This window comes from Lacerta agilis, chromosome 12, assembly GCF_009819535.1.
Source record: "Lacerta agilis isolate rLacAgi1 chromosome 12, rLacAgi1.pri, whole genome shotgun sequence".
Lineage (NCBI taxonomy): Eukaryota > Metazoa > Chordata > Lepidosauria > Squamata > Lacertidae > Lacerta > Lacerta agilis.
This window is the reverse complement of record NC_046323.1, coordinates 36221208-36235035: the sequence shown is the minus strand read 5'-3', so window position 1 is coordinate 36235035 and position 13828 is coordinate 36221208. Positions and strand designations below refer to the sequence as shown.

The 13828-nt window shown below is 43.9% G+C and overlaps 1 protein-coding gene across 1 annotated transcript in view; it reads right to left on the bottom strand.

Moving 5' to 3' along the window:
- KIAA1217 (KIAA1217 ortholog) overlaps positions 1 to 13828 on the bottom strand; it is a 355180-nt gene that overhangs the window by 92298 nt on the left and 249054 nt on the right. Inside the window, 1 exon segment of the mRNA XM_033164922.1 lies at positions 4927 to 5007. Within this exon segment, the coding sequence (XP_033020813.1) occupies positions 4927 to 5007 (81 nt within the window).

Here is a 13828-nt window from a genome sequence, read left to right as displayed (position 1 = left end):
ATTATGATTTCATTATTGAGAGATGGGGGGGGGGGGAGAGCCAATATTGTGCAGTATTCAATTGACATTGGTTTTAGAGGGGGGTGGGGTGAGGAGAGATCATTCCACAGAAAATAGTCAACTGTTCTAATGAAGGCTGAAGAAAGGCACAGAGGGGAGAAGGGATTGTGCAATGGAACGCGAAACACAGCAGGAATCATTCTGCTGTTACATTGCAAGCTGCTGAGTTAGACCACTGGCATATCTAACTCAGTATCACCCACACTAGACAGGCAGTGGCTCTCCAGAGTTTCAGTGAGGACTTGCTCCTAGTCCTACCTGAAGATGCCAGAGACTGAGCCTGGGACCTTTTTTTTCTTTTTTTGGTATGCAAAAAAGCAAAAAATAAAAAATAAACAAAATTGCCGCAGCCCTTTCCATAGATCAGTAAGGTTTGCTACCTCCAGTTTGCTCATTTGGCTGGTGTAGAAGCAATCCCTTTCATAGTGATTTAAATCTACGGTGTGAATGTAGCCAGAAGGAGAGAGGGTGAAATCTGCTACTTTTGGAAATAGGACCAAGACTGCAATCCTTAGTCCAAGACAGCATACTTTCTTTAAAGAAAGCCCCACTGTATGCAACAGGACTTTGCTTGCTTCTGAGTGTTCCAAAGCATTCAGATAACTTTTAGGTAAAGGTAAAGGGACCCCTGACCATCAGGTCCAGTCGTGTCCGACTCTGGGGTTGCGGCGCTCATCTCGCTCTATAGGCCGAGGGAGCCGGCGTTTGTCCGCAGACAGCTTCCGGGTCATGTGGCCAGCATGACAAAGCCGCTTCTGGCGAACCAGAGCAGCGCACGGAAACGCCGTTTACCTTCCCGCTGGAGCGGTCCCTATTTATCTACTTGCACTTTGACATGCTTTCGAACTGCTAGGTGGGCAGGAGCTGGGACCGAGCAACGGGAGCTCACCCCGTGGCAGGGATTCGAACTGCCGACCTTCTGATCAGCAAGCCCTAGACTCTGTGGTTTAACCCACAGCGCCACCTGGGTCCCTGTTCAGATAACTTTTACAGAATCATTAATAAGTACTGGTTTGCTTTCAGATTGTTTAAACTTTTAAACAATTTTTTTTTAAAAAAAGTACTGATAAAGGGCATGTCTGCATTTTTGTGTTCCTCTCCTATCCACCACTACCTTCTTTGCCTGAAATCAAATATTTGCTTTTTTCAGGAATTTGAAGGTCTGCAGACTATTACTGGTAATAAACTTTAACTGAACTGTGTTTCTCCAAGGTTTCTGGAAGGGTTCTCTCCCAGCGGTACCTGGAGATGCTGGGACCTTCTGCATGCAGATCACATTCTCTGCCATCGAGCTATGGCCCTTCAGACTGAAAATAAATTCAAATTAATTTGGTTTTGTTATGTTAAGTTGATTTTGTTATGTGCTCCACTTTGAGGATATTTGTTGTTGTTTTTTAAATGTAGCAGTATTGAAATTAATGTGTAAAGCAAAGATAAAACTACATGGATTCTGACGGTGAAGCCAGTGCCTGGGGAGGTGAGGTTTTTATCTGTTTGCCTCTATCCACAGATTGGATGAAAATATTCTCCATGCAAGGAGGATGCCTAAATCAAAACACACAAAGCAGCGCAAGCTGTGGAAGAGATCCCAACTCAGTACACACAAAACAGATGGATGTTTCTATCCAAGTCCTATCTACATTACAATTGCAGGCCACCTTATCCCTGGTTCGTTGCCGTGGCTTCCTCAACTGTTGTCATAAGCCTCTAGTCCTCACACAGGAGCTACATTTTGTGGGAAGGCGGGAAATGCTCCGCTATGAACATGCCCAGGTGTATTTAGGTCTGGCAACGCAAAGCATCCCAACTGTTTTTTGCAGTTTACATAGTGTTGAAAGTTGAGACCCTTCTAATTCCTGGATCCAGCATGGATTCAGTTGCTGGAATACCCAGGCAACCCTGGTAATGCCCTCTATGCATGGTTTGTCAAGGGAACAAAGAGAGTGGCTCTGTGCCAGAGGGCAAGAGGGTGGGCCTCCCTCCAACTGTCTGTTACTTAGAAAGAAAGACAAAAGGGAGAGTTGAGTGATGTGAGCTAGAATCTGGATGCAGCAGTGGAAGGATGGAAAGGCGGAGAGAGTGCCAGGCCTGATTTCTGCTAGAATCCAAGGCTGTGGCTATAGGAGAAGCAAGGCCCTCCTTTTGGTGTTAATGCTGTGAGCCCCTCCAGCTAAGGCTCAGGTTGCATATATGTGTAAATAAACCTTATAATGCTGTGCCTCATTCCCGAAAGGAAATGTGAGCCCTGGGGAATCCCCGGAATCTCGCACTGCTCAAAGATAGGGGTAGTGTGCAACAATATGCTTAATAATCTGCTCTGCATGCAAAAATCTAATTAGGCTGCAAACAGTTTCCACAATTCTTCTATTGTAGCTATTATTATGGACATCGAAGCAATCAGCTACAGCACGGGAGCTTTGAGGTTGCAGTGGAGGAGTCTCCATCTTTTTGGATTTTCAAGAGTTGGCGAGTTTCTCTAACTCTGATATTCCAACATAATTTCTCCCTAAATAATCAGCGTGCATAAAATTGCAGCCAAAATCCCATTAAAAGCCATGGGGCTTAAATTAGTCTTAAATTAATAATAACGTAACTTGCCCTGCTAGTTTTAATGGGCCATGCAGTGTGATCCTTTGAATGTATATTCAGGGGCAAGCCCCACCCTTATTGGTGGGGTTCACTCTCAAGTTAGTATTCAGCAGATTGCAGCCTGAGTGATTTTAGCTGGATCAGTGACTATGTGGTTTGCATTCTTAGGGGAGGATTTTTTTTAATGAAATCTGCAGAATTTCCAAGCAACCTTGACTACTTCCCTCTAATGTCGATCAGCCACATTGCTTCCTGCTGATATGATCAGCCAAAAATATGCTCTCTTCCAAGGACTGTAAAGAAATTAACATGAAATATGTAGGTCAGTTGTTCCTGCTCCCTTTTTTAATTGTGTAGAAGCTTCCTAAGATGGTTCACATTTTCAGCTGCTTGTAAAAATCAACTCCATTCTTTTGAGGAGACTAAAAGGAAAAGGACGTTTGTACCAATCTGATAGATCTAGTTTGGGTTTATTTTTTTGCCCCCAACCAAATACACTGACTTGTTGAGATGTCACAATCAGGTCTGCTATAGGATTGTGTGCATCACCACACCCTAATTCCTTCCCTTTTCAAGGTTACTGTGGGATCTTAATTTTCCTCAATGTCCACACTGGGCATACTGTTGTTATTGCAAACTATAGTGTACCCCCCCCCCAAACAATCGGAATAAGAGACTATGGTTGGATGTGGGCTTCTGATTCCAAGGCAGACTACAGCTAGCGATCAGCACACATTGCCTGATTCAGAAGTCGCTGCAAATTATGGTTTCTGAGAACAAGGCAGTGGAGGAGATAATTGAAATGTGTGAGGGAAGTAGAAAGGGGGAGGCATATAAGCCTGAAGTATGTCCCCTAAGCCCATTTTATGATCTGGCCATGACATGGAAACTGGGCCTTTAAAAAGACGAGGGGGTCCCAGATGCACCAGCCTTGCCTGAAGCACAATATGAGGAGGAATAGTTCAATAACTGAAGAAGTGGAACCTCAAATGTTTCACTACAGACTGAACCACTGAGAGACAAAACAGTTTTGGTGGGCAATTGCCTGTCAGTTCCAGAAAGGTACATAAACCTGAGCTTTATCTTCCAGAGGATAGCTCTTAACAAAACAATTTCACTGTAAGGCGTCCCAGGGCCCTCACATTCTTGTACCTGACAGATGCGTTTTTAGTTTTTCAAAGCTTGTCAGGTCCATCAGGAATACTATTTGTTCCCCACTCTCCAAACTATTGTTACAGCTTGCAACAGGTTTAAGCTGGAAGTCATGTCCCCCATTATCATTGGCACAGTCCTTATTATTAGAGCTGTCTGCATTTCATCTAGGGGCAGGAGGATGCCTGCCAGCCACTGGCATTTTGTAATGCTGAAATGAAAATAAAATAAAACTTAACATACTGGTTCAAGCCCAAAATATCCCCAATAACTTCCTGAAGTCACAGCAACAAGAAAAACAGAATAAAAAAAAATGCTAAAAGACATTATTACGTGAGCCTTGAGACAATTTGTTCTGATCCGAGGAGCAAATTACACTCCCATTGTCTCTTGAACACAAATATCCAATGGGCATCTGAAATGAATGCAACGGGAAAGAAGAATGTGTTTGTGACATTTCTTTACAAAAGCTAATGGCTGTAGTAGAGCTACTCAAGTACAGACCTTTCCTTGAAAAATTATAATTGCGTACTGTGACATATAAGATATTTCTAATTGAAGTGCTGTTATAGAATTTGAAAAACACAGAGAGATGAAAATGCCTTTTAGGCACAGAGGAAACCCATGTTTGAAAGAAGCTGTAAAGACCTTACTATATAAATGCAACAGCTTTAGGCAACTTTCCTGCATAGTAACAAACGAGCGCAGGCTGATACAAATGACACAAGAGAGTATATGAAATTGCTACATTTGAAACAGGAAATACAATAAAAATATAGTCCCAGTGCAATATGATCATGTTACTAGAAATTATGTGGTTCTCAAAAGGCTGCAGAAGCTGATCCGTCTTCTCTATGCCTCTTCCGATATGCTTTTTTTGATACTTGGAGACTTCGTCATACAGAAATTCGCCACTGCAGAACTAATGTTAGAAATGGGTGTCCATGCATTTTGCTACCCAATCCACATCTGGGCAAGAAAACAAGACATGCAGGGACAGATTTAACCAGGAGCAATTTCACTCTTTGGGATGGCAAGCTTCACACAGTGAGTGGAAGGCAAAACAAAAAAACAGCAAGTTCAATCCAAGGCAGAATGCAGAAAAAAGAAAAGTGAAGTACTAACTCTCTGAGAGGATTCAATTTTCATCAAGTACCTTTGAATGTCAAGTTCTGAATGGAGGGAGACCAACATGCACTGCAAAGCCTGTGAATCAGAAAAGAGAGAGAGGAAAAAGAAGGGGGGAGGGAGAAGAGAAAAAAATTAAAATAAACAAAACAAAAAGATGGAGTACAAACATAAAATGGAAATGTACAGCAATAAAACAGCAGCGGACTGGAAAAGAATAGGTCTGGAACAAAGCATAAAGAGTATGAAGAAAAGAATTAAATAGCAGGCAGTACTGGAAGGTTTCAAGTTTGGAATTGTAGCTCCTTGGACACTTATCCTTATTATCCTTATTATTACAACAGTTTATTAATCCACTGTCTCAAGACGATTTGTGTGTAAGGTAATTAAAAGACAATTTAAAAACACAAATGCAACAAATATGTTGAAAACAAGACTAAAATCCTAACAAGAGGACACTCATGGTAAAGACCCATTTATCAATCTGGGAAAACCTGTCGGGGGGGGGGGGGAGGAGAAACTTCTTCAGTTGTTTCCAGAAAGTGCAGGCCGTGGGCAGCTGCTGCATCTCAATGGCAATGCTATTCCACACTGAAAGCCCTGCTTCACGCAGAGTGGGCTTCTGAGATCTTTGGGACTTGCAGGAGAAAGTCCCCCACATTATACATCTACGTGATGTATAATGGATAAGGTACATCTGAATATCCTTCACCTTTTCTCTCCAGCATTCCCGCCAGGCTCCGTACCGAAACTTCTCAACGTTTTATCCCCTATCATCCAGCTTCCTTTCCCCCTACCTCCCCAATTTGTTCATTAAATTTGGCGAGGGGGGTTCAGTAAGGAGTTTATAATAGCAGGAACTGGACCCATTAAAGGGAAAAAATCACAAGAAAGGCTTGTTGCTTAATAAACAGTAATCCGGCTTCTGTTGATACAGAAACAGTTCAGCATTATACACATATTCTATCAGCTTTGGATGGTCATGATGCGCAAACACGCACAGGAAGCAAAAGTGAGGCATTTCAAAAGAGCAGCTCCCTGGTCTCGCCCCTCCAAAACAGTTTCACTGAAGTGCCTCGACCCATTACAGGAACATGTGCTCCACATCACATTCCAGGTACAGAAGCTGAGTGGATCAGAGATCAATTCAATCCTGGCAATGGGCTTGTGCAGGAGGAGCAGGCAGGCTCACACAGGGCATGCAAGGCAGGTTGCGTGGGACACAGAACTCAGTGTCCTTGCAGCTGATCTCTGCCCTTCAGTATGTGCTGCCTGAGGTGGTCACTTCACTCCGCCTAATGGCAGGAAAAGGACTATTGCACAGGCAACTGGCTGGCCACCTTGTGAACAGGATGCTGGACTTAGCTGGATCTTTGCTCTGATCCAACCATCAGCAGGGGTCTTTTTAGACCCCTTTTTATTGCATGGTATTAAGAGTCTAGCACTCAACATCATAGAGCAATCCCATGCATGCATACTCAGAAGTAAATCCCATTGTGTTCAATGGAACTTAATTCCAGGCAAGTGTGTTTAGGAATGCAGCCTAAGGCTAATAACCAGTTTTTACTTGGTTAGGCAAATTGATTTCCCCAAATTTACCAGCAAACCAATAAATTATATTTAAATAAATCTGTGTATTACCTAAAACTCAAAATAGGTGCATTACTGAATTGTAAGATACTACTGTATTCGATTTTATAGTAACAAGTTCAGTAACCCAACAGAATCAAAACAGCCCCTCTAGTATAACTCTGACCCACAGAATAAAGCTTTCATTGACTAATCCAGTTATTAAACCAGTTCAAGCTTGCAGTCCTAATAATAACAATATTAAGCACCTAATTCCCAGATGCATTACAGAGAAAATCATAATGTTGATTGCCATCCAAGAATTAAGAGATGGAAGTGAGACCTAATGAAAACAATGGCTGGATCTAAATATGCAGATACCAGTATTTAACTAGGAAGGACGTGGACTCTGAAAGGGCTTAGGAAGGAAATTGGATCAAATGCATATTTCCTGCAGATGAGGATTTTATTGGGCTCTGTTGCTGGGGGGGGGGGAGGGAAGAGAGATTTCCTGATAGAGCTTGCTTTGGGTGTGGAAACTTTGAGGAATGGCAATTCGGCTGAAACATGGAGGTCAGAGCTAAATTCAGCAGCTGCATATTAAAAGCCACACAACCATTTCAACCATCACATCACATTGAGGCTGGAAGCCTAGATGAAGAGCAGGCATCAAATGAGACAAGCATTTGGCAGTTGGAATCAACTGGAAAGAGGCGAAGGAGAATATTTGCAAATAAGCACAGAGATAGCAGCCAAGTCTCATAGGCCTGGCATGCCAATAGTACAAATAGAACAAAGCGGAAAGAAATTTGGGGAAACATTTAAATTCACACTCCTAAGGCTACATATTTCCAAAAGCTATTCATGACCTGGCTTCTGCATCTCTTGAAGTACACACATGCTTGAGTTCCAGCTTGCTAATATAAAATGCTGGTTAGCAACAGCAATTCTGGGGGCAGGGAAGCCCCTTTTTACCACCTACATATGGAGTTTTTTTGGATCTTGCATCAAGCTGTTTGAAGGACATGTTTGGAAAATTACTCTTGCAGCTCCAAAGATTTGCCTATCATTTTCTGTCCCCACCCCATCATTATTAAGAAGACAGTCATGCAAAAACAATGGCTTCTTACTTTTCCCACCCACCATCGGTACTTTTTGTTGATTCTTTCCCCAAAATCATTGTCCTTCTCCTTCCTGATATTGCTGGGGAAATTATTCCATTGCTCATAAGCCGATTATGACTTACTGCAAACAAGAAACACACAGAGATAAGCTGTAAAGAAATGAAGATCACTATTTAACAGGGATATTATTTTGAAAATAAGGTACTGGGTGGAAAAGAATAAAAGTTGTTTTCAAAATTCAGCATTGTCCCTTGTATTTGGATCTGTTATTTCCCTCCTAGCTTTACTTTCTTAAACTGACCTGGTTAATCAAAAGATACACCAGTTCTGTAAGTAACACTCTAAAGTACACAACTGCAACTTTGAGTGTCAGCTGATATTGGGGGTGGGGCTCTACTATCACATCTAAGTTCTTCCGAAAAATGTTGCTCTGTTTTTAGACCTCACTGCAACCTTCCCATGTGTCAGCTAAATGAAAATGAAAGGTTCCCCCCCCCCAAGTTCAAAGTCAGAACATCCAATTAAACCCAAGGAAAATGCTTCAGATAGTAACTCAAATGACTTACAAATCAAGATGTATAATTCCTGAGTTGTGTTTTAAAAAAATGAATAAATATTAAATTTAAATAAAGTTTAAAAACAATGATAAGCTCAGCCAACCTTCTTCTAGAATACCCTTGTAAAAAAACCAGTAACAATAGCAAATTATCCGATAGTTTCAGTCTAGCCCGATTCCAGTTTTGAAATTATGGAGCCTGCTGAGTGATATTTATTTACCAATTTGACCTAGACAGGGAAGAAAGTTTTGATCTATCTTATAGAATCACAGAGTTGGACTCTGAGGATCATCTAGTCCAACCAGAGGCGGAGCAAGCTGCTCCAGCACCCGGAGTGTCACACATGCTGTGCACTTGGGGGGCAGGGGCCATGGAGGCAGGGCGAGCATCCCAGGGGGTGAGCCGCCCATGGGCATGGAACGAGCTGCCCATGGGGGTGTGTGGAGCGAGCCGCCAATGGCGGGCTGCTTCCTGGGCGGTGGGGAGGGAGGGAACCGCGCCACTTTGCCAGCAGCCTTCCTCCCTTCCCTCTTCCTCTTGATAGTCCAGGGGAGGCTCCCCCCCCCCAGAAGCAGCATGGGAGCTGGGGGCAATGGCGCGCCATCCGCCCACGACTCCCAAGCCTCTCTCAAGCTGTCAAAATGAAGGGGGAAGGCCGCCGGCAAGGCAGCGCAATTCCACCCCTTCCGCCATCGGCGTGGGGTAGGCTTGGGAGTCGTGGGCGGGTGGCAGAGTGTGATGACACCCGTGGGGGACCACCCCCACTGCCCCCTTCCTCTGCCCCTGAGTCCAACCCCCTGTAATGCAGGAATATGCACCTGATAACTTCATTTTATATCTAGCATTGTGGTAAGCAACATGCACTTAGATTCCACAATTCCCCAGAATACACAAAGATCAAGGGGAGCATTAAGGGGCAAATACATGGTGCTGTAATCATCATCATCATCATCATTTTTATTATGTACTCAGTGTATTGGAAACCTTGACCAGATAAGGAATTGCAGTTTGGACTTTGGTTTAGGAAAAGGATGGAGAGAAGACTGGTGGGTAATTGTGCTGGGAAGAGGGAAAATGGTAAGAAGGGGGGTAGGGTAAAGGACTATGAGTCTAACTGGGAAGGCTTACCACGGTACCCCGACATCAGAGAGCAAAATTGATTTGGAAAAGAGAAGAAATATCTAGGTTTTTTATGATAATGTATTGGGTTATTATTGTATAAGGTAGAAATTAGGAATAATAAGAGCAACAGTGATATCGAGTTAAGAGAAAGAAGGATATAAGAAGTGAAGATTTGAAATATGAAGTTACGTTTGATATTTAGAAGTTAAATGATATAAGATGTTGAGATGAAGACTAAGAATAATGGTGAATGTATAGTTAAAGTAGTTATAAAGTTACTAAAGTAAATTAGAATTGAATGCAGGAGACAGGACGGGGGAAGTCCCCCTTATAGAAGATTTGAAATAAGAGGTTAATTAATAGTTGGTGTGTTCCTGTGTGTGAGGTATGTATTAGTTTTCTTTGTTATGTTATTTGTAGTACGTTTGTTATTATTATTTGTTGTTGTTGTTGTTGTTGTTGTTGTGTATTTGTTTTTTAGGTGGAAAAACCAATAAATTTCTGTTAATGAAGTTTAATGATCAGAAGGCTAAATTAGACTGCATAGGTGTAATGCTTCAGATGCACACAATTATACCAACTTGCACAAATCCGACTACTTCTTCCCATGTACATAAAACTGGGGTACTTCAATGTTCAGCTACTCGGTGCTGTTTCCTTTAGGGCCATTACACAATGTAAAGATATACATCTGACTACTGCAGAGCTCCACCTGGAAACTCTGGTGGTTGGAAAAAAGCCATTCATTATTATAGCCCCCTAACAGATTTCCAAAGGGAGTATAAATGCACATGGGTGTGGAAGCTCCATGGGAATAGACTTATCAGGCTGGGGGTTAGTGAAGGATGGAGTGTGCTTTAAACACTGCTTTCTCGTGAGCTGCTAAAAGTGTCTTCAATGGTACTTATCCTACATGTGAAAGTTGTTACTGCAGGATTACACATGGAAGAGCAATCAAGCACACATTCTTGCCAATCCAAAAGTTACACACCAATCCGAGGAAAAGCCGATTTAAGCCTCATCTATTAGCATGCTCTTATGACGGCATGCCAGTTTCAAGCCACTTTTCCTAGGAAAATCATGTCCTCTGTGTCTGATTCTCAGTTTGTAAAACAGAGTTGAAGATGCTAACTTAACACAAGGCACACAAAAAGACTAGTTAGTATGTTCAGACCCTTTGCAAGGGAGAGGGAGAGGACATGATAAATACACACACACACACACACACACACACACACACACAGTGAGAGAGATACACTCTTAAGTCTGAGCTTTCTCTGGCACTATTTAAGAATCAAAGTTGACAGCACACTGCAAGCTTGATAGCATAGCAAAACCTCTCCTGTAGCCCGTGGGGGTGGGGGAGCCCAGCTATTTGGTACCAAATCATCCAAATGACAAGGTTTATATATCTACCTTATTATTAAAAAGGCTTTCATGGCATTCCTCTCTTCTTCCAATAAGTACCTGTCATCCGCTCATCAGTTCCAACAGTGACACGCGAGTTAACAAATGGCTTTGTTCAGCACGCACCAGTATATACTTGCCTAGACTATATAAGAGCCAGACAGGAATTTGCTCATACACCCTGGCTAGCTATCTCTGAGGAATTAGTCAATCTTTTTTAGCTGCAGAAAAAGCTTCATCACACAAGATCCTGATTAGTCAAGGTTTACTGGAAATGAACCCAGATCTCCTCAGTCCAAGTCCAGTTTGCCACACTGGTTTAGCAATTCCCAATGGCTTCTGAAAGAGAAGAGACAAACGCCAAGTCTGAAGGCTGTCCTATCTTGCCATCCACAAATATATCCGATTTTACATGAATTTGCCAAGGCTGGGCTGCGGGCTGCAGTTGGAATCAGGAGCTGTCGACAAAGCCTACGGGTCAGGAGGACCAAAGGCAAACCAAAGGATACAGGACCACAGGGTAAGGCCTTTGTTGCTCAAGCAAGGCTTAACTTGGACAGGAAACTACTGAGTAAACCTGCACAGTCTGGATCCAACCCACTGAAATGTATTTGGGGTAGATACGTTAGGGGCGCAGATTAGGAAAGTTCTGAACAGCAAACAAAATGCTAATTCAATCAAGCCCCCGTTAGTTTACAAGAAATATCTGTTCACGTGCATCTCATTTAGCCAAAATAATAATAATAATAATAATAATTTATTATTTGTACCCCGCCCATCTGGCTGGGTCTCCCCAGTCACTCTGGGCGGCTTCCACCAAACATTAAAATACATTTAAAATATCACAGTTTAAAAACTTCCCTAAACAGGGCTGCCTTCAGGAATTTTCTGAATGTCAGGTAGTTGTTTATTCCCTTGACTTCTGATGGGAGGGCGTTCCACAGGGTGGGCGCCACTACCGAGAAGGCCCTCTGCCTGGTTCCCTGTAGTTTTGCTTCTCGCAGTGAGGGAACTGACAGAAGGCCCTCGGCGCTGGATCTCAGTGTCCGGGCTGAATGATGGGGCTGGAGACGCTCCTTCAGGTATACAGGACCGAGGCCGTTTAGGGCTTTAAAGGTCAGCACCAACACTTTGAATTGTGCTCGGAAACGTACTGGGAGCCAATGTAGATCTCTCAGGACCGGTGTTATGTGGTCCCGGCGGCCCCTCCCAGTCACCAGTCTAGCTGCCGCATTCTGGATTAATTGCAGTTTCCGGGTCACCTTCAAAGGTAGCCCCACATAGAGCGCATTGCAGTAGTCCAAGCGGGAGATAACTAGAGCATGTACCACTCTGGCGAGACAGTCTGCGGGCAGGTAGGGTCTCAGCCTGCGTACCAGATGGAGCTGGTAGACAGCCGCCCTGGACACAGAATGAACCTGTGCCTCCATGGACAGCTGTGAGTCCAAAATGACTCCCAGGCTGCGCACCTGGTCCTTCAGGGGCACAGTTACCCCATTCAGGACCAGGGAGTCCCCCACACCCACCCGCCCCCTATCCCCCAAAAACAGTACTTCTGTCTTGTCAGGATTCAACCTCAATCTGTTAGCCGCCATCCATCCTCCAACCGCCTCCAGGCACTCACACAGGACCTTCACCGCCTTCACTGGTTCTGATTTGAAAGAGAGGTAGAGCTGGGTATCATCCGCATACTGATGAACACCCAGCCCAAACCCCCTGATGATCTCTCCCAGCGGCTTCATATAGATATTAAAAAGCATGGGGGAGAGGACGGAACCCTGAGGCACCCCACAAGTGAGAGCCCAGGGGTCTGAACACTCATCCCCCATCACCACTTTCTGAATACGGCCCAGGAGGAAGGAGCGGAACCACTGTATAACAGTGCCCCCAGCTCCCAACCCCTCTAGCCGGTCCAGAAGGATGTTATGGTCGATGGTGTCAAAGGCCGCTGAGAGATCCAGCAGAACTAGGAAACAGCTCTCACCTTTGTCCCTAGCCCGCCGGAGATCATCGACCAGCGCGACCAAGGCAGTTTCAGTCCCATGATGAGGCCCTGAAATACATGCATGCTTCTGGCTCTACTGGGCTTAGAAAGCCGGGACGTAGGAGTAGACTTGGATTTGAGGAGCTGATGACATAATTGTTCAGCAGCCAAGTCTGGGTTTTAAAACCTAAAAGAATCTGCAGCATATGAAATCATTTTCAATTTACAAAGCTTCCAAGTCCCATGCCAGTTGATAATAATTTGCTTTGTTTTAAGTATGGGGTACCAAAGAATCCACAAGTTCTTACACTTTAAAATATTGCTTCTAAGAACACCCAATTTTTCCACTTCTTTGTTGTCTCTTATTTTATCTCCCTTTCACCTTCAGAATGCAAATAAGCCTGAATCCAAGTGTTTGTTAGCATAAGAGACCACATTTCTGAAATCCCCTACAGTATTCCTGGTTACTGCCCTATACACTCACGGCATCATTCTGGAACAGAGGTGGGAAACCTGCAGCTCTCTACTGCCTGGGGCTGACAGGAGTCCAACAACCCTGGAGGGCACCAGGTTCCTCATTCGTGATCTGGAATAAATAATTTTCAGTGGCGTTTACTGCCAGATAAGACTCTAGAACTGCAGCCCCAGGGTCAAACCAGATGATGTGTCCACACTCTGCATCTGTACCATTAAGTGCAGGCTTTATAAAAACACAAACTGCCAAAAGGAAGAAGGCAGCCAGGATTTGTGTGTGTGTGCGTGCAAGGGAGGGAGCGGGTAGTCTTAACCCTTTGCCCTCATTATGGTCCCAATTTAGGGCTCGTCCACACTTCTGCTTCGCCCATGCCTAGAAAGCACGAGTCTGAGTGATTTTCTGCTTACCTCTCAGCTTCTAGGCAAGCATCCTTGGGGAGAGGTTTTTCCAAAACTGGGGCACCACCACCAAAAAGGCCCTCTCCCAAGTTGTTATTGGCCAAGCCTCTTATGGCAGGGGTGCCTTGGGAAGGGTCTCTTCTGATGAATACAATTGCTGGGCAGGCTCCCATGGCAGCAGGCATTCCTTCAGATACCCGAGTCCAAAGCCACACAGATTACAATAGCTACTTTGCAAAAAGAACCACATTCCTGCAAGTACC